At 42.0% G+C, this 18,528-nt stretch overlaps 1 protein-coding gene across 1 annotated transcript in view; it reads right to left on the reverse strand.

Moving 5' to 3' along the window:
* LOC115464633 (transmembrane protease serine 12-like) overlaps window positions 1-18,114 on the reverse strand; it is a 102,651-nt gene extending 84,537 nt beyond the window's left edge. Inside the window, exons 1-2 of the mRNA XM_030194996.1 lie at window positions 18,015-18,114; window positions 3,251-3,449 (exon numbers count right to left, since the gene is read on the reverse strand). Coding sequence (XP_030050856.1) covers window positions 3,251-3,449; window positions 18,015-18,114 — 299 coding nt within the window. The remainder of the gene's footprint in view (window positions 1-3,250; window positions 3,450-18,014) is intronic.
* Window positions 18,115-18,528: the final 414 nt, after the last annotated feature.

The following is an 18,528-nucleotide window of genomic DNA, read 5'->3' on the forward strand; positions in this document are numbered from 1 at the left end:
TAGGAACAAACCCATTGTAATTAGTGCCATCCTGCCCAGCAATGATTCTGGAAATAACTATTCGTTTGTTAATTTGTCTTTGAACTCCTGAATTATAGGATGAATATTATTACTATATAAAGAACTCAGCTTCTTGTGAATTCTTATGACTGGATACAGTGTTATTTTCCACCTGTAATAGATGAGTTGCAGTAGATAGCAAGATTGATCAGGCACACCAAATGGGTGACATCACATACCATTGGAACGGAACAGCTCTCCCAGAATACAGTGTGATTTTTTGAGCATGCATGGCACTTCTTGCTTAAAGGCAGCTTACCCCCTAATGGTACTACTTTGAAACTATCACCAGTGGTTGCCAGTGCCATATTTAACCCAGCATCAGCAGGGACAGGTGTGATTAGGGATTACATTTGCCCCAAATCTCCTAGACAGCAGGGATGTGAATAAGTAGGCCTGGGGGAGGGAGGCTACAGAAGGGTCAGAGGCAATCAGGAGGGAAGGGGAGCACATTGTTTTTTGATGCATTAGCCCCTTTAAGATGCTGCCTGGGGCCTGATGCTCTCAAGCAGTATAAATAACATAGCTTGTGAGGTTGACATCAATATGCATTATTCATATACTGTGAAAGTCACTAATCTGTAGCACTGAAATACTGCAGGTTAGTGACTCCTGCAGTAAATTAAGGTGCGGGAAAAGCCCAACTTTTACCACACCAATAACTACACCCTTACTTGGGAATTATTTTCTCTATTTTCTTGGACCCATCCTTTCTAGTTTCTGGTCTGGTCATCTTACAAATAGCCCTGACACTACAATCCAAAAAGATACCACACTAGGTGTGGAGGTACCACACAGAGTGTGGAGGTGCACTTAATCCCCACGAAACAAAGTCAAGGAAACAGAGGAGGGGTGGGGAAGATAGGCTCTTTCCAAACAATGGAGAAGACGTATGATTGTAAGTAAAAAGTAATGTTTATTACAACAACTTGACTCAACACAGCCATGTTTCGGCGCTGTAGCACCTTCTTCAGGAGTCTATAAAATCAAATATAAAACATGAATAATACAAACAAAAAGCAATCAATAAACTAAGGGCGATCAATAATTAATATATAAAAAAACATTTTGTGAAGCATATCAAGATCATAAAAACATGAATAATACAAATATAAAGCAATCAAGAATAAAAACATGAATAATGCAAAAGGCAATCAATAATAGACATATGACGCAAACAAAAGGCAATCAATAGTAAATATATAAAAAAACATTTTGTAAAACATATCAAAGATGCAAAAACAGGATCATAAGAATTAAAATACACTTTTTTTAAAATTTTATTTTATTAAGCTTTTTTAACAAACAAAAATCACAATTATGCATGATAATACAGAAATCAGAAATTATTACAGTAAAAATAAATTTTGTAAATCAAGTTACAACTGAAATATCGACCACAAGTTGAGGAAATTAATCCAAGATGTAAGATTACATACTAATAATCTAAAGGAAATATTTAAACAAAATTTTTTTTTTTTTTAACGATGCACCCGTCCCGGGTGTTTCCTCCTAGTTCGATAAACAGTGAACATATGGGACTATACCTTTACATTTACCTCTTCCCTACTTACTAAAAATTCCTCCAGTTGTTTGGGGTCAAAGAATTGAAACTGTTTAGACTGAAATACAATTCTACATACGCAAGGAAATTTCAACAGGAAACTAGCTCCTATTGCCAAAGTTCTTGTACGCAAGGCTAAAAAAGCCTTGCGTCTCTTCTGGGTTTCTCTCGATAGGTCAGGATAAATTCTTATTTTAGACCCCAAAAAACTTGAATCCAAATATCTCAGGGAAAGTCTCAATACTGCATCCCTATCTAATTCCAAAGCAAATGAGACCAATAAAGTTGCCCTCTTCGTCACAGCCTCCAAAGATGATTCCAAGAAGGCCGTCAAGTTCATCTCCCTGCCAACCTGAGAAAATTCTCCTGATACTCTAGATGTATCCGTTTGCAAATAAAAAGCTTGAGTTATAGGTGGCAGAGAGGTATCTGACACACCCAATATTTCAACAAGGTACTTCTTTACCATTTGTATAGGTGTGACCAAAGGTGAACTGGGAAAATTTATCAGTCTTAAATTTAATCTTCTAGACTGATTTTCAAGATGTTCCAACCTTCTAGAAGTAAAATTCTTATCTTTAAACATTGCCTGAGCCACAAGTTCCATTTTAGAAGTTCTTTCAGTAAGAGCTTTTACTTCCAAGGTTTGAGAATCAGTCTTTTCCAGTAATGAGAGTGCAGTTTCAGATAGAGTCTTTATTGTTGCCGCATTCTTAACTACTAGAGACTGTAGGGAAGAATGTGTTGTAAAGGTTAAGTCCCATAGTGACTCTAAAGTCACTACGGCTGGTTTTTCTATATTTCCCATTTGTAAATCAGGAAGCGGTGCTTTAGCAGCCTGCTCCAAAATACTCACTGTCTGTGGCAACAGCACAGGAGACGATGTTACCTTTGGAGTTTCAAAGCTGACAGCTCCCTGGTCTTGAGTTGTCTCCGACAGGCTCCCTCCCTGGGCTCTCCACTGTCCATTCCGGGCTGGAGGGCAAGGGCTCTGAAGAAGATTTGACTTCCTGGTTGCGGGGGAGCCGCACGTTCGACGGTGCTCAAAGAAACCCCGTCTACACTGTCGGACAGCGCCGAAGTGCTAACTTCTTCGGACGGAGGCATAACTCTCCCGGGACCCAGCGCGACTCCAAAGTCCTCCAATTTCGTCTGCCGAAGCTGGTTTGTCCTGTCAGGGAGAGAAGGAATCTCCCTGACTTTGCCTCGCCGTTTCCCCATACCGTGGAGCAGGTAAGGAGCCTGCTTCTGCAGCGTTAAGAGGAGGAACTGAGATGTGTCTGGCTGTGCGTCTCAGACCGTCGCCATCTTGGATCCAGAATTAAAATACACTTTAAAAACACATGGTATTTAGACACTGTAAAATGGTGTTGCAAAGGAAAAAAACAAACATAAAAGGCATAAGATACAAACCATGCATCACAACTCTTGAATCCATGTAACCTACCAACAGTCTCTAAAATTAGGCCAATAGGTGTTACCCTTATTAATGAACAAATGAGAAATATAAGCCTGGTGTGAGGTGTGTCTGGGAGCTAAACAGTGGCACTGGTACAGTTTCAGTTATCACTGACAGATTTTTTTTTTAATTCTTGAGGGTATATGAAAGGCTGACTGTATACATACCTTTTAGAGAAAAAGCAGTGTGCAGCTGTCAGTACCCAGCTGTTGCTAATAAGCGTTCCACCACAGTGATGCCTGTATCCATGTATCCTCTCAAAGGTCTGAAGGCTAGCCTGCCATGGCCAAGCCCCAGGTAGAGCATCATGACCACCTACAATTCGGGAGCCCATTGGCATGTCCACTAGTGGTCGCAGTCCACAGACTATTAAAAATAAACAAATAAAAAATGATTAGGTAAGCAGCTGCCTAATTAGCTCATTTGAAATTCTCTTCCATCTAATTACAAAACATTCAGAACAGCCTTGAGGTTCTGAAACCTACACTGATAGAAACAGTCTTGCATGGACACAGTACTGAAATTATGAGCAACTTGATCACCATGATTGGAATCTGAAGAATGTAGAAATGTACTTTTGATTTGAACAAGTGGGGAAAGCCTGCAAAGCATGGCTCATGGAATTATTTTCAATCACTCTGAACATGTCCATGTGTGTGTACATGTACAATAATCTGTGTGCCAAGTGTGCAGAGGCCAGAATGTCTGTACATGTTTGTATGCATGGGCATATATGTTGGTATTTGTATGCCTGAAAGCTTGCATGCATATGTCTGCGTGTATTTTCTATCTTGATTCTCTGTGATCAGGAGAGGAGGCGAGATATAAGGGCTGTTTGAAAGGTGCAATCCTTTAATGACTATATTACAGTGATTGTATACTGCAGCTGGAACTGCTTCTCCCATAGAAATGCCTTTGAGGCATTTTGTTTTGTTGGTGGGGAAGGAGAGGGCGCTTCATTTTTCTTCCCTCACCAACAAATGCAGAAACCTCATTTGTAAAGCACAAGAACTTTCCTCTGCTCACCTCCTCCCTTCCTATAACTAGAGCTTTCCCATCCTACCCCAGACTTCGGAACTGGAACTGCCTTCCACTATTCCCTCCTCCAGTGCCATTCCACTGACTGGATCCTGCAATTTCTCCTGTTTGCTACATTAGAAGCAGGCAGGGTAGGCTCACTGACATGATAGCAGGGGAATTGGTGATCCCTTGGATAGAGTGGAGAAGCAGCCTAATATTTAGTTAGTGCAGTGGCCTCAGAACCAGGTAAACCTAGTTCAATTCGCACTGTAGCTCCTTGTGACTCTAGACAAGTCACCTAGCCCTCCACTGCCCCAGATACAAAATAAGTACCTGTATATATTGTGCAAGGTAAAATTAGTCCTTACCTGATAATATTCTTTCCATTACTCCCAAGAGACAATTCCAGAGACTTGTGGGTTATGTCCCTCTGCCAGCAGGTGGAGATAGAACTTCAGAAGTTTACTATATGTGGTCATGTGCAGCCACCTTAACTTCAGTATTTATTGTTGATACCAAAGCAGTGGAGGAAGGAAGAGGAAATCTAACAGTAAGCCCTCACCTGCCTGCATAAAGCCCAAGTAAGCTCCTCAACCGCTCCCAGACATTGCCCCGCTATACTGAACATTCCAGGTTGCATGATACCCTTAAGGGGCGGTTTACTTGGAACTATTTTCTCCATCTCCTTCCGCTGGTAGATGGACACAACCCCATTAGCCTGGACTGGTCTGGTATAGACGACAATGAACCAGCAATTCTCCTCTCTCCCCTGCCCTCTCCTCCATTCATGTCCAGCGAATTCTCCTCTCTCCCCTGCCCTCCCTCCATGTCCAACAAGTCTCATCTCTCCCCTCCATGTCCAGTAACTCGCCCTAAACACCACCTGCCCCTTTTCAGCCCCCCTCTCCTCCGAGTTCCAGGCCTCCTCCCTCCGAGTTCCAGGCCCCCCTCTCCTCCAAGTGCCAGTCCCAACCCCAGCCCGACCTCTCCCTCAACAGTCCTCCGCCCTCGCCTTCCCGTGTGCCGCCCAGAATTTAAAACTCATCTTACCTTGGGGTCCCGGCGGCAGCAGTGAAAGGCAAGCAGGCTCAGCGCTTCAGCCTTCCCTTCTCTCTCAGCTCTGGTCCCGCCCTCATTTCCTGTTTCCGCAAGGGCGGGACCAGAGCTGAGAGAGAAGGGAAGGCTGAAGCACCAAGCCTGCTTGCCTTTCACTGCTGCCACCGGGACCCTGAGGTAAGATGAGTTTTAATTCTGGGCGGCATGCAGGAAGGCGAGGGCAGAGGACTGTTGAGGGAGAAAAGGGCGGGCACCAGGCAGGTCGGGCTGGCTGGGAAGGGAACTTCCGGCGAGTCAAAATATTGGGGGTGCTCGAGCACCCACAACACCCATGGAGTCGGCGCCTATGATCCTTACTGCTTGACTAAGTAAATAGTGAGGAGGTGTACTGGATGCCAAGAGAGATATATCTCAGCTCAGTTTTCAGTTCTCCATCTCCACCTGCTGGTTGATGGACACAACTAATCCACTGCTTCTGGAGTAGTGGGAAGCTATGTACTGTAATGGAAATACATTTTGCACTGTCTATTATGCATCTCTTTCATGATATACCTGCAAATTATTTCAATAGCTTGTTGATGTTTTCTGGTTATTTTAAAGTTTCTTAACCCCAAATTAGGCAAAAACTGAGAAAGCAATAGCCCCAAACTCTTCTACCAACATGATGCAAAAATCATGTCTAGAGCTGTACCTTTATATTTGCCCTACCACAAAAATGCAGAAAACCTCTTAGTTTTGAGCTGAAAGTTATTTCCTACAAAAATGCAAATATTTTGTAGTCCTCAGGGATTTGATCCAAAATCAATTTTCTAAGCACTATTTCCAGATTTGCTTCATGGCCTGATACTGTCAAAAACTTACTTGGGCTCATCCCAATTTTGGAATCTGTCAATGCAATGCAAAAATTATAACAACTTCAAGTATATGTAGTTACATGAAAAATGGAGCAATGTATCTTTAGACTGTACCTTTTCTATTCATCCCTTACTAAACTACCAACATATTATTTTCACTCAATTAATTCAACATGTTGAGGCTTCTCACATGCTCCACCCCTATCAGTCAGGATTCCGTCTGAGATAATCTACCAGGACAAGTCTTGCTTCTCTCTTTAATGCCTTTTTCAGCCTTTGAATACAGCAGTGCAGTCCAACTCATTTCTTTGGATCTCACTGCAGCCTTTGATCTAGTGAGTCATTCTCAGTTACTTTACAGACTTTCCTCTCTGGGAATTTCTGGACAAGTTCTCCATTGGTTTTCCTCTTTTTTTTGTCTGATTCAACCAGCCAAGTCTCTTTCCCTACTACTCAATCTGATTCTTTTCTGCTTTTCTCAGGTGCTGTTCTGTCACCTCTTCTTTCCAACTTGTTTCTTAGTCCGTTGGCCACTGTTATCCAAGAATTTTCTGTTAAGGCCTATATATGTCCAGATGGTATTCTTTTAATTTCTGCACAAGATCCCTATAATCCAGACTTCTAATCCTGTCTAAATAAGGTAGCCAACTGGCTAACAACTAACTGTTTTATCCTGAACCAACAAAAAAACTGTCAGGCTTTGGATTACGGGACATCCTTTCACTCCTTCAGTGGTCCCCTCTCTTTATGGTTCTCCTTTGACTTTGGTAAATTATTTTTTTTAATATCTCAGTGTGATTTTGGATTCACACTTCACTTTTGATTCTCATTATCACCTCAGTGACTCAATCTTGTTTTTGGTCCTTTTGGCTTATTCATTCATTTTGTTCCACTCTTGCGCCACTCTAGTGCAGTGTTTCTGGGTCGGAGTCACAAAATCTGCTTTTGGGTCACAACCTAGGTAAGCTCTCCATAGGTACATTGTAATGTTATTTATTTATTTATTTATATTTTGCTCACACCTTTTTCAGTAGTAGCTCAAGGTGAGTTACATTCAGGTACACTGGATATTTCTCTGTCCCAGGAGGGCGCTCAATCTAAGTTTGTACCTGAGGCAATGGAGGGTTAAGTGACTTGCCCAAGATCACAAGGCGCAGCAACACCTCTGGATTGCAAGACCGGTGCTCTAACCACTAGGCTGCTCCTCCACTTCATTTCTGCACCTCCGGGGATTAAACAATTTTATTTGGCCACAAAAAGATTGGGAAGCACTGCTTTAGTGGCTTCCAGATTGAACTACTGCAATATTGTTTATGCAGGTCTACTATCCTCCTATAGACTGTCCAAAATACTGTAGTACGTTTACTCACCTATGCTCACAAATATGACCATGTCACCTCCCCCCCCCCCTTAAATAACATCATTGGCAGACACACGCCGAACGTTTGAACGATTTCTCTCCTGCTCGGGATACCCTGGGGTGTACTGTGCTTCATCTGAGGCATCTAAGAAGAGTAGAGTTGCAGTGCTGATACATAGCAAGGTAGGGGCCAAGGTACTGCAGGTTAAAAAGGACCCAGGAGGGCGTTTTATATTCCTTCATATCCAAATAGATCAGGTTGATTTAACGATTGCATCAGTATATGCCCCAAATAGCGGGCAGGAACAGCTTTACGCTAAAGTGAAGCATGCCTTAACATCATTTGCACAGGGATCTATAATATTGGGGGGGTGACTTTAACGCAGTCATGAATCCGAGCATAGACAGAACAGGAGCCACTAAAACAGAAGGGAAAAGAGAAGCCGTAGCGCTGGAGTCACTGGCCCGTTCCCTGGGAACTCTAGACCTGTGGAGATTGACACATTTGATGGATCGAGACTACACATTCCACTCTCGGGTACATAATTCCTGTTCCCGCATTGATTATTTGTTTATAGATGCCACATTGGTGGAACGGAGACCGCAAGCTGGAATAGGTAATGTGACAATCTCAGATCATGCCCCAGTGTGGGTCACCCTTCCAAATATTAGAACAGAAACCAAAGATAAGAGATGGACACTAAATACAGGCCTTTTACAGGAGAAGGAGGTGGAGGAGGGATACAGGAAAATGTTGAAAGAGTATTTGGAGTTCAATCAAAATTCAGGGCCCACAATGGCAGTAGTGTGGGACGCCATGAAGGCTGTCTCTAGAGGCTATTTTCTACAGCTTGCTAGTAAGCGATCCAGGGCACGTAAGATGCAAATAGCGAAGTGTCTGGAAAGAATACATGTATTGGAGGGCCAACATAACGTAACTAGGTCACCTCAGGTGTGGAGCCAACTATGTGGAGAGAGGCTGATACTGGATTCTATTTACTCTGAACAGTTAAGTCTGGGTCGGGAAAGATTCAGGGCAGGAACATACGAGTTTGCCAACAAGGCAGGTCGCCTTCTAGCAATTAAGCTTCGGCGACAAAAAGTAGACTGTATGGTGAAACAGATTCGAGACGGAAAAGGTTCGATACTGCACACTTCAGATCAGATACGTAAACATTTTAGGGACTATTACCAAATTTTGTATGCTCAAGAGATTGCCCCATCCATAGATTCAATCGACACTTACTTGGCTAATAGTGAGCTAAGTACTTTGGCCCCTCCCCACTGGAAAAATTAGAGCAACCGGTCACTCCAATTGAGGTCCAAGAGGCCATCCGTAGTTTGCCCTCCGGCAAGTCGCCAGGTTTGGATGGACTACCAAATGAGTTCTATAAGATATTTGCACCAGAGTTAGCCCCATCCTGGCTGACTTGTTTAACAAGGTGGGAGAAGGAGAGGCATTACCCTTGACCATGATGGAGGCCTGGATAGCAGTGCTGCCTAAGCCAAATAGGGATCCGACAGAGTGTGGCTCGTATAGGCCCATATCGGTACTGAATGCCGATGTTAAAATATTAGCGAAGGTGTTGGCAAGTAGACTAGCACCTTTGATGCCGACTCTAATACATCCAGACCAAGTAGGTTTTGTGCCGCACCGAAAAGCAATGGCCAACATTAGACGCACTTTAGATCTTATGTTTCTGGCAGGGAGACATCAGAGGCCTCTGTGTCTTCTGAGTTTAGATGCAGAAAAGGCTTTTGATAGGGTCCACTGGCCATTTATGTACAAGGTGCTAGAGGCTATGGGATTCGGAGCGCAATTTAGGAGATGGATGCAGGCATTCTACGCAGCCCCCAAAGCATGTGTTAGAGTGAACGGGAGTAACTCTGAGCTGTTTACCTTGCACAGGGGAACTAGACAGGGGTGCCCTCTATCCCCATTATTATTTGCCATGGTTATGGAACCATTCGCCTCTAAAATCCGTTTAGAACCAGAAATTTCAGGGGCAGGAGTGGCAGATAGAATACATAAAATGGCCCTCTTTGCAGATGATATCCTGTTATATGTTACTTGGCCTTTATCTACTTTCCCAAATCTTATACACCTTATTGATGAATATTCCACACTATCTGGTTTCAAAGTTAACATGACAAAATCGGAGGCCCTGAATATAACACTCCCAGAGGATACAGTGGAATCTCTAGAGGCGTCCTTTTCGTTTAGATGGGCTAAAAAACAAATTACATACCTGGGGGTGAACATAACACCAAAACTATCTGATCTATATGTGGCCAATTACAAGGGATTAAGTAGCGGTATTAAGAAAGACCTGGAAAGGTGGGAGGATCTAGAGGTTTCCTGGTTTGGAAGGGTAGCAATTTTCAAGATGAATGTGCTACCTCGACTGCTATACTTATTTCAAGTGCTGCCTGTAATGCTGCCCAGGCAACTCCTGTCATCACTTCAAGATTCTATAGTGCGTTTCATCTGGGCAGGAAAGAGACCGCGCTTAGCGCGTAAGCTCCTCTATCAGGATGGTAGACAAGGCGGCTTGGGTGTCCCAAACCTCATATGGTATTATAGGGCCGTGCAAGCGAAGGCGGCAGTAGAGTGGTACCAAGACTATCTGGATAGGCAATGGGTGCATATTGAACAACACTCTCATGGGCCATCCCCGCTGGGGGCAGTCATGTGGCTTCCCAAATCATTTAGAGCCCTGGGTGTGGAAATGTGTCCATCCATAGGTGTCGCTCTCCACTATTGGGATAGTTTGTTTCCAGGGGGGAGGTGTACACTTACATGCATGACACCAATAGCGTTTAACCCATTGTTCCTGCCCGGGAAGGACACTGGGGTATTTACCAGGTGGTATAAAAAAGGCTTGAGAACCTGGGGTCAGTTGTTTGAGGGGGAATCTTTGCTTCCCTTCGGAGCCTTGAAGAGTAAGGGTTACGTGGCGGTGGAGGATGAATTTGCATATCATCAATTGGCCCACTTTCTTAAAACCGAAGCTGTAAAAGCAGTACTGCAACAGAAAAGATTAGGCCTGGAGGAGGTTTGTGAAAACTACGCCTCTTCAAGGGGCTTGATTAGTCGTTTATACCGTGAATTACGAGCACAATCTCCCAAATACACCCTACCCAGGAAAAGTTGGTCAAGAGAGCTGGGAGTGGCCCTGGGGGAGACCGAGTGGGAGAGAATAGAACGAACAGTGTTGGGTGTTTCTACACATGTACCGCTTAAGGAAAATACTGTGAAAGTACTTTTTAGATGGTACCTCACGCCAGATCGCCTTAAGCGAATATATCCTAACTCCTCGGGACTATGTTGGAGGGGTGCGGTAATAGAGGGACCATGAGGCATATATGGTGGCGTTGTGTAAAGGCCCAAGCATTTTGGAAATCAGTTAGAAGTAAAATACAGAAATGGACAGGAAGTTCAATTCCTTGGTCACCTGAGTTTTTTCTCTTCTCAGCAAAACCACCTGGTTTAAAGAAATGCCAGCAGGACCTGGTGCGGCTTGCTGTGGGGGTGGCACGAGTGGTTATTGCCTCACAGTGGAAAAATGTAGGGGTTCCATCGATTGTTAAATGGCACAATAAGCTGAGCTATGTGTGCGAGATGGAGAGACTTCTGGCTGAACGCAAGCACCAAATGGGCAAATGGCACTCAATATGGAAAAATTTCACATAACTGTATTAGGCAAGTAATAAGGAAAAGTGATTAGGAAGAGGTTTGTAGGGTACAACAATCTGAGGTTGCAGTGGGAGGGGAGGGGGGGATTCTTTGCACTATAAAATTGTTAAAAAACAAAAAAATTGTTTGAAGTTACACGTGGTTTAAAAATATAAACTATTGACAAGGAGTGATGGAGAGAGGGGAGTTACCAAATGTAAATGTATCGTTAAGACCCAATGCTATACTCTTTCTGTAACGGATACATGTATTGTTCAATTGTTTAATAAAGACTTCATGCAAATAAAATAAAAAAAATAAATAACATCATTGGCTTCTTATTACCGGATCCAATGTAAGATACTGATGTTTGTTCACAAAGTATTACACTCTAGTATTCCTCCCTATCTTTCTTCCCTCATTACTCCATACAGTCTCTCCCCACTCATCCCCACCAATCATTCTGCCTTCTTTTCTTTTGCCTTATCATTCTGGATTCTCTGTCTCCCAATATCTGCTCAGAACAGTCCTACTCTAAATTTAGAGCCCTTGTGAATGCCCATCTTTTTACACAGGAGTTTCCTACTAGTGTCAGGGCCCAGGTGGACTAGTAGAGATGAGTCTCCTTTCTTTTTCTTTTCTTCTCTCTTTAGGATCTTTTTTAGACTCTCTTATTTTCTTCTTTTTATTTGTTGCTTTATTTATTCTGTTGATATTATAGTTCCTTTCCAGGTTCTTTTATATTGTTTTAATTGTAAACCACTTTGATTTTACTTGAAAGGCAGTATATCAAGTTTTAATTAAACATAAAGATATTTGTAGTTTTCAGGGAAAAAGAACTGTCAATCTCTGCAGCTCAAATTTTCCTTTTTAAAGTTTAAGGAACAAGGATTTTTGGTGCTGAAATTGTATTTGATGATGTGTTCAGCAGAGCATAATTAACCTGTTCATCAGGTCCAGGCAATATCAAACAGGCCAATTGTTCAAATTATCTGCATCTCACTCTCTGCTGCTTAACAAAAAACTGATAACATACAACAATTTCACTTAGTTTTAGGAGTCCAAGACTCTAACTAGGGTCCTTGACAGTCTTGGTTAGATCTGGGTTCCAGATTGCTTACAATGTCTGCTCACTAGCTATATTTGCATACTGTAATTACCCAGTGAAAGGTTCTCAAGTTGTAACTGGATTGGATTTATTATTTTATACACTGTTTTATACAAAGTGCTAAAGATAACCTTGACTTCCTTCTCATCAATGAAACTTGGATCCATAATTCCAAAGACCCGATAATCATAGAGCTATGTCCACCAGGATACAAAATCACTCATTGGACAAGAGAAGGAAAAACAGGTGGAGGTATAGCTATAATTTATAAATCCCAATTCACAGTTACAACAACAGCTGCATCAATCCTCCCCCAACTCGAAATAGCTACAGTCAGAATCACCCACCCTAACCTACATGATCAACTAAACATAATCCTATTCTACAGACCCCCGGTTAAATGACAAGACGCACAGATACACTTCACAGACTTCATATCAAATACTTGTCTGTCCTCCCAAAATGTCCTCATAGCAGGAGACATAAACCTCCATCTTGAAGACACAAATTCAAACAACGTACACGAATGCAAGGAATTCCTCCAACTATGGGAGATCCACTGGCCTAACATGCAACCCACCCACAAAAAAGGACACACACTAGACATCATAACTCATAAATTTTCATCAGAAGCGAACCTCATATTCAGGGATACAAAATGGACAATCACACCATGGTCAGATCACTACAAGGCAACCACCTCCCTCCTCTGGAAAACAAAAGAGAAACAACAAAAACAAGAAAGGAAAACATATACTACGAGAGGCAAAATAGACCCTCTAACATTCTGGCAACAAATATATACCGAGGAATGGACTACAACTAAAGAATCGCCCCAATTTCTACAAGAATTTCTACAACAAATGCAGAACAGTGCTAGACAAAATAGCACCGCTCCAAATGAGAACCTCACATAGGAATAACTCAATCCCATGGTTTAATGAAGAACTGAAAGAACTAAAAACACAGGTCAGAAGACTAGAAAGGGCATGGAGCAAAAAAAAAAAAAGACGAACACACACTCAAAGAGTGGAAACAAGTACAAAGAAAATACAAATACAAAATCAGACATACCAAAAGAACGCATTACAAAACTATAATAGGACCAAACTACAAGGACAGACACAAACTCTTTTCACTTGTAAACAGTCTCCTAAACACAACACGGGTCACCTCGAATAGCACAGACACCCCATCGTCAACCAACCCAGCGAACTATTTCAACGAAAAAATTACAAAGTTACGACGCATGATACCGAGCAATACCATTGAGTACACAAGCATCCTTGAATGCTTAGACCCAAATCCTGGGGAATACCCAGTCGATCGATCATGGACCAATTTTGACCTGATCTCAATAAATGAACTCACACACTGGCTCAGTAAATATGCCAAATCTCAATGCAAACTTGACACTTGCCCTACCAGCCTAATAAGATCCGCACCCAAACAATTCAAACAAGACCTCACGAACCAAGTAAACTATAGACTTATAAATGGACTCTTCCCCACGGAAAATGGAAACATCCTACTCACTCCTCTGCCTAAAGATACCAAGAAAAGCACAATGGACTTAACCAACTACCGACCAGTCGCTTCCATCCCACTCACAACAAAATTGATGGAAGGCATAGTGACGAAACAACTCACGGAATGCCTGACCAAACACTCAATTCTACATGAGTCTCAATCAGGATTTCGATCAAATCATAGTACTGAAACTGTACTAGTGTCGGCAATGAACACATTCAAAACAACGATCGCAACCAGCAAGAGCATACTCATTCTACAATTCGACATGTCCAGTGCCTTCGACATGGTGGATCATGGAATACTATTACACCTACTAGAGTACTTCGGAATCGGAGTCCCAGTGCTCAAATGGTTTGAAGGATTCCTCACCACCAGATTCTACCAAGTAATAACGAGTACGGACAGATCCCCACCTTGGAGACCAGAATGCGGAGTTCCCCAAAGATCCCCCCTCTCACCAACTATCTTCAAACTAATGATGATACCACTAGCCAAACTCCTAGCCAACCAAAACCTTAACCCCTACATATATGCCGATGATGTTACGATCCATATCCCGTTCAAAAGTGACTTAAATGAAATAACCAACGAGATCAACCAGAGCTTCCAGACTATGCACTCTTGGGCGGACTCATTCAAGTTAAAACTCAATGCAAAAAAAACTCAATGTCTAGTTCTCACCTCCCAATACAATACAAACAACTACCCTACAATAACCACACCCTACTGCACACTTCCTATCTCAGAAAATTTGAAAATCCTTGGAGTCACTATTGACCGAAACCTCACTCTCGACACCCACGCGAAGAATACGACGAAAAAAATGTTCCAATCGATGTGGAAACTCAAAAGAATAAAACCTTTCTTCCCAAGAAACATCTTCTGCACCCTAGTACAGTCATTGGTAATAAGCCAATTGGATTACTGTAACGCTCTGTACGCAGGCTGCAAAGAACAGACCATCAAAAAACTCCAGATAGCCCACAACACCGCAGCCAGACTCATTTTTGGAACACCTAAATTCTAAAGTGCGAAACCCCTCAGAGAGAAACTGCACTGGCTCCCGCTCAAGGAACGAATTGAGTTCAAGATCTGCACAACTGTACACAAAATCATTCATGCAGATGCCCCACTCTACATGCTAAACCTAGTGGACTTACCGCCCAGGAATGCCAAAAGATCGGCCTGCAAATTCCTCAAACCTGAACTTCCCCAGCTGCAAAGGAATGAAATACAAACAGGCTTATGCTACTACCTTTGCGTACAAAAGCACACAGTCTTGGAACGCACTACCCATGGCCCTGAAAACCATATCCAATCTAACAAGCTTTCGCAAAGCTTTGAAAACACATCTCTTCAACAGAGCCTACAAAAGTCACCCTCAATGAAATAAATCATTCCTTAAACTACCCAAGTACACCTAAAACACCTCTCACACGACCTTACCTAACACCTTTCCATCTAAATTCCTCTTTCACCTCAGATTATGATCGACTGTTTTTTTTTAAATAATGTAATGACGTTCTCATTTCCATACTCTGTAAGCCACATTGAGCCTGCAAAGAGGTGGGAAAATGTGGGGTACAAATACAATAAATAAATAAATAAATAAATAAATAAATAAATAAATAAATAAATAAAGCAGTGCAAACAAAAACAGCAATAATAACAAAATATCATTACAATGCAACATACAATACAAAGCACAGAATCTAAAAATGACAACATTAATTACAATTTTGCTGGAACAACCAAGTTTTTAAAAGCTTTTAAAACTAAAATAAGCAGCATTTTGCAATTAATCTAGCAAAGAGTTCCAAAATAGAGGACCCAAATAAGAAAATGCCTCTTTTTCTTGTCTTTGAAAGCTTAATAGTCAGTCGAGGTACCCAAAGACAATTTCTTTGACTGTTTTGAAAGTAATTCTAGCATCCAGTGGTAGCCAACGTAATTGATAAAGAACAAGTGTGATAAAATCATTCCTTTTTCTCCCAGTTATGATCCTAGCTGCTGCTGCATTTTGTACCAGCTGCAAGTGCTGCAGGCTAGTCTTACTCAAACCATTAAAAAGGGAGTTGCAGTAATCAAGCCAGCCAATAATGAATGCATGAACTATCTTCACCAAATTACTGCTAGTCAGAACCAATTTTAAATTAACATATAATGCAAAGTTAGTAAAAACATGATCTTACAATATTACTGATTTGTAGATCAAACCTCAATGCAGTGTCATAGTGAAAGCCTAAAGTAATAAAATCAGCTGACATCAATAAAGGTTCGCTATAAATTTCAGAACACATTTGCAAGACCACTGGTTTCAGGAAATCCACATTGCAGATGACTTGTCAACATTCGAGACCAAATCATATTCACACATGCAGTTTGTTTTGAAAGTCTCCATCACTGCACTGGGTAAAACTTGGCAGCTCTGGATTTTTAACCTTTTCATTGGTGTAAACATATTAAATTCAATCAATGTGGTAAGATATTTTAACTAACAAAAAATTATATTCATAACTCATGTGTTTAGCTGATTTGTTTCAACCTTAATCTGGAGGGTTCACTTGTAGATGTGAGAACTGGAGTGCCCTGAATAGGATGTGAAAGAATGTGGGTCTGTGTGCAGGGACTCACTATGAGGCCTCCTTTGCATAAATAAGTGGGGGCTAAAAAGCCTGGTTGATTTGTGTGTGTGAAAAACAGTCACTCAATGGCAGGACTGACTGGGGGCCAGAAATGCTCATCTTTTTATTTTATTTATTGCATTTGTATCCCACATTTTCCCACCTGTATGTAGGTTCAATGTGGCTTACATGGTTCCAGAACTATGGGAGCATATTCTGGAGTAAATGGATAGAGAGAGAAAAATGAAGTTGTGTAAGGCATTTGAGGTATAACCCCGTACCAATTGCACAGGGTTAGAAGAGGGAGGCAGGAGATTTGTACTTTTGTCTATTATCGTGAATAATTAGATCCTGATTATGGTGGTATAGGCGATTAAGTTGGGGTTGGAATTCCTGAAAAGGTGAGTCTTCAAATTTTTCCGGAAGTTTATGTAATTGTCTATGAATTTCAGGTCTTTTGACAATGTGTTCCATAGCTGGGTACATATACAGGAGAAGCTGGAGGCGTATATTGATTTGTATTTCATGGTTCCCTAACTTTTATTAACCCATCTATCCACAATGAATATGCACGAGATATATTTAAATATCTTGGTGATCCAATATAAGTCAGATGCATATATATTTTTTGCGGATATCCTGAAAACCTGACAGATTAGTTTTGGGACCCTGAGTATGTTTCTGATAAAATGCTTAACCAATTGTTCACATTTTATTATGGTTGCTTCCTAGACTATTGCTCTAATGTATCTTTTATTGTATTACCCGCTTTGAACTGTTCGTTGGTTATAGCGGGCTGTAAAAAATAAAATGTAAAAAATTCCTATTTTTATATCTCCCTTCCAATTGTTCTCTTATCGCAGTGACAGTCCTTGGCCAAGGAGCCTCAGAATTCACATCTCTCTACAAACTTACCCAGCATGGGTTCTAAGCCTGGCTAAGACCTTCTTCCTCTATAGGGTTTCAGCTCTGGGGATTTAAGAGGATGGAGAAATGAGATGGTGTGTGTTCACAAAGCTGAAGCCAGTCCACCCATGGAAGTTTTTGTACTCCATGCAGCTGCCACCATCTTGGTACACCCACAATACAATTGATAGGGCAACAAGCTCCACCTACTGGCTTCAGCCCAGATAATGGGCAAAGCAGGCTCTGCCATCTTCTCCTGCTCTTTCTCCAATCTCCTTGAGTAAAACCCAGGTCCCCTGTACAGCAACGCCCACTCAGTACTAGCACTGACTAGTCACAAGGCTCTTCTAAAGGTTGATTTAACACTTTCCAATTCCCACACCAAAGCTGCCATGTTACCCAACTCTAAGACAGAGATGTTAGATCAGTCCTAGATTTCAGGCAATGGTGGTGCATTTTGGCAGCCACATCACTATGCTCAATAGGTTAGAATCAGAGACTACAAAGACCACATTGCCTAGGATGTAAGCTTAGATCCAGGACTAATCAAAAAAGGCTCCTTCCTGGAACCTGGCAGTTCTGAATGCATACAGGTGACGCTAAGGGTTGATGTTGAGAAACCTTCCACTGCAAATGTAGAATTTCGTCTGAGTAGTCCCATAGATTACTGTACAGATACAATAAGTACTCTTTCAATAACCACAGGCATTTGGTTTCACCTTCCCCTTTCTTAAAGAGTCGCTCTCTGCACGAGGACCTTAGGCAGGTGTCGTCCCCATCGCTTCCGGACTTACCTTCAACTTCGGACCCGAGAAGTGAGGAGCCTGGCGTTGCTCCAGGGCTGTAGATTAATAAGAGCAGGGCACCGCACAGGGCGCAGAGCTTCCACCTCATATTCTCCAAAGTACAGCACCAGCGCCTTGTCTCACTCTCAACGGCCACCCAAGTTCGAAGCTCAACTCTTTTCTTGCGGCCGCGCGCACAACCTGAGGGGAGGGGAGCTAACAACTTGCAGAGGAAGTGCTGTGCCCCCAAACCTACCAGCTTTTGTATGTCTGAAGATAGAGTTGGGTAGCTGACTTATTGTGGTAAACAGAATATATTTCAACCCTCGAAAAGTCGATAAAAGCCATAATTAACAGTATGTGAGCAACAGAATTTTTCTTGATTGCATTGTTGGAGGATCAGGGTGTTAAATGGTCCCAGGGAATGAAGTAGCACAGGCGGAAGCAGAGCACTCTAATTTATAAACCAGCTGGTATATACTGCCAGATTTCCAGCTCCATCTCAGATGAAAATAAAACTGTA

The sequence above is a fragment of the Microcaecilia unicolor genome, chromosome 3 (genome assembly GCF_901765095.1).
Source record: "Microcaecilia unicolor chromosome 3, aMicUni1.1, whole genome shotgun sequence".
Lineage (NCBI taxonomy): Eukaryota > Metazoa > Chordata > Amphibia > Gymnophiona > Siphonopidae > Microcaecilia > Microcaecilia unicolor.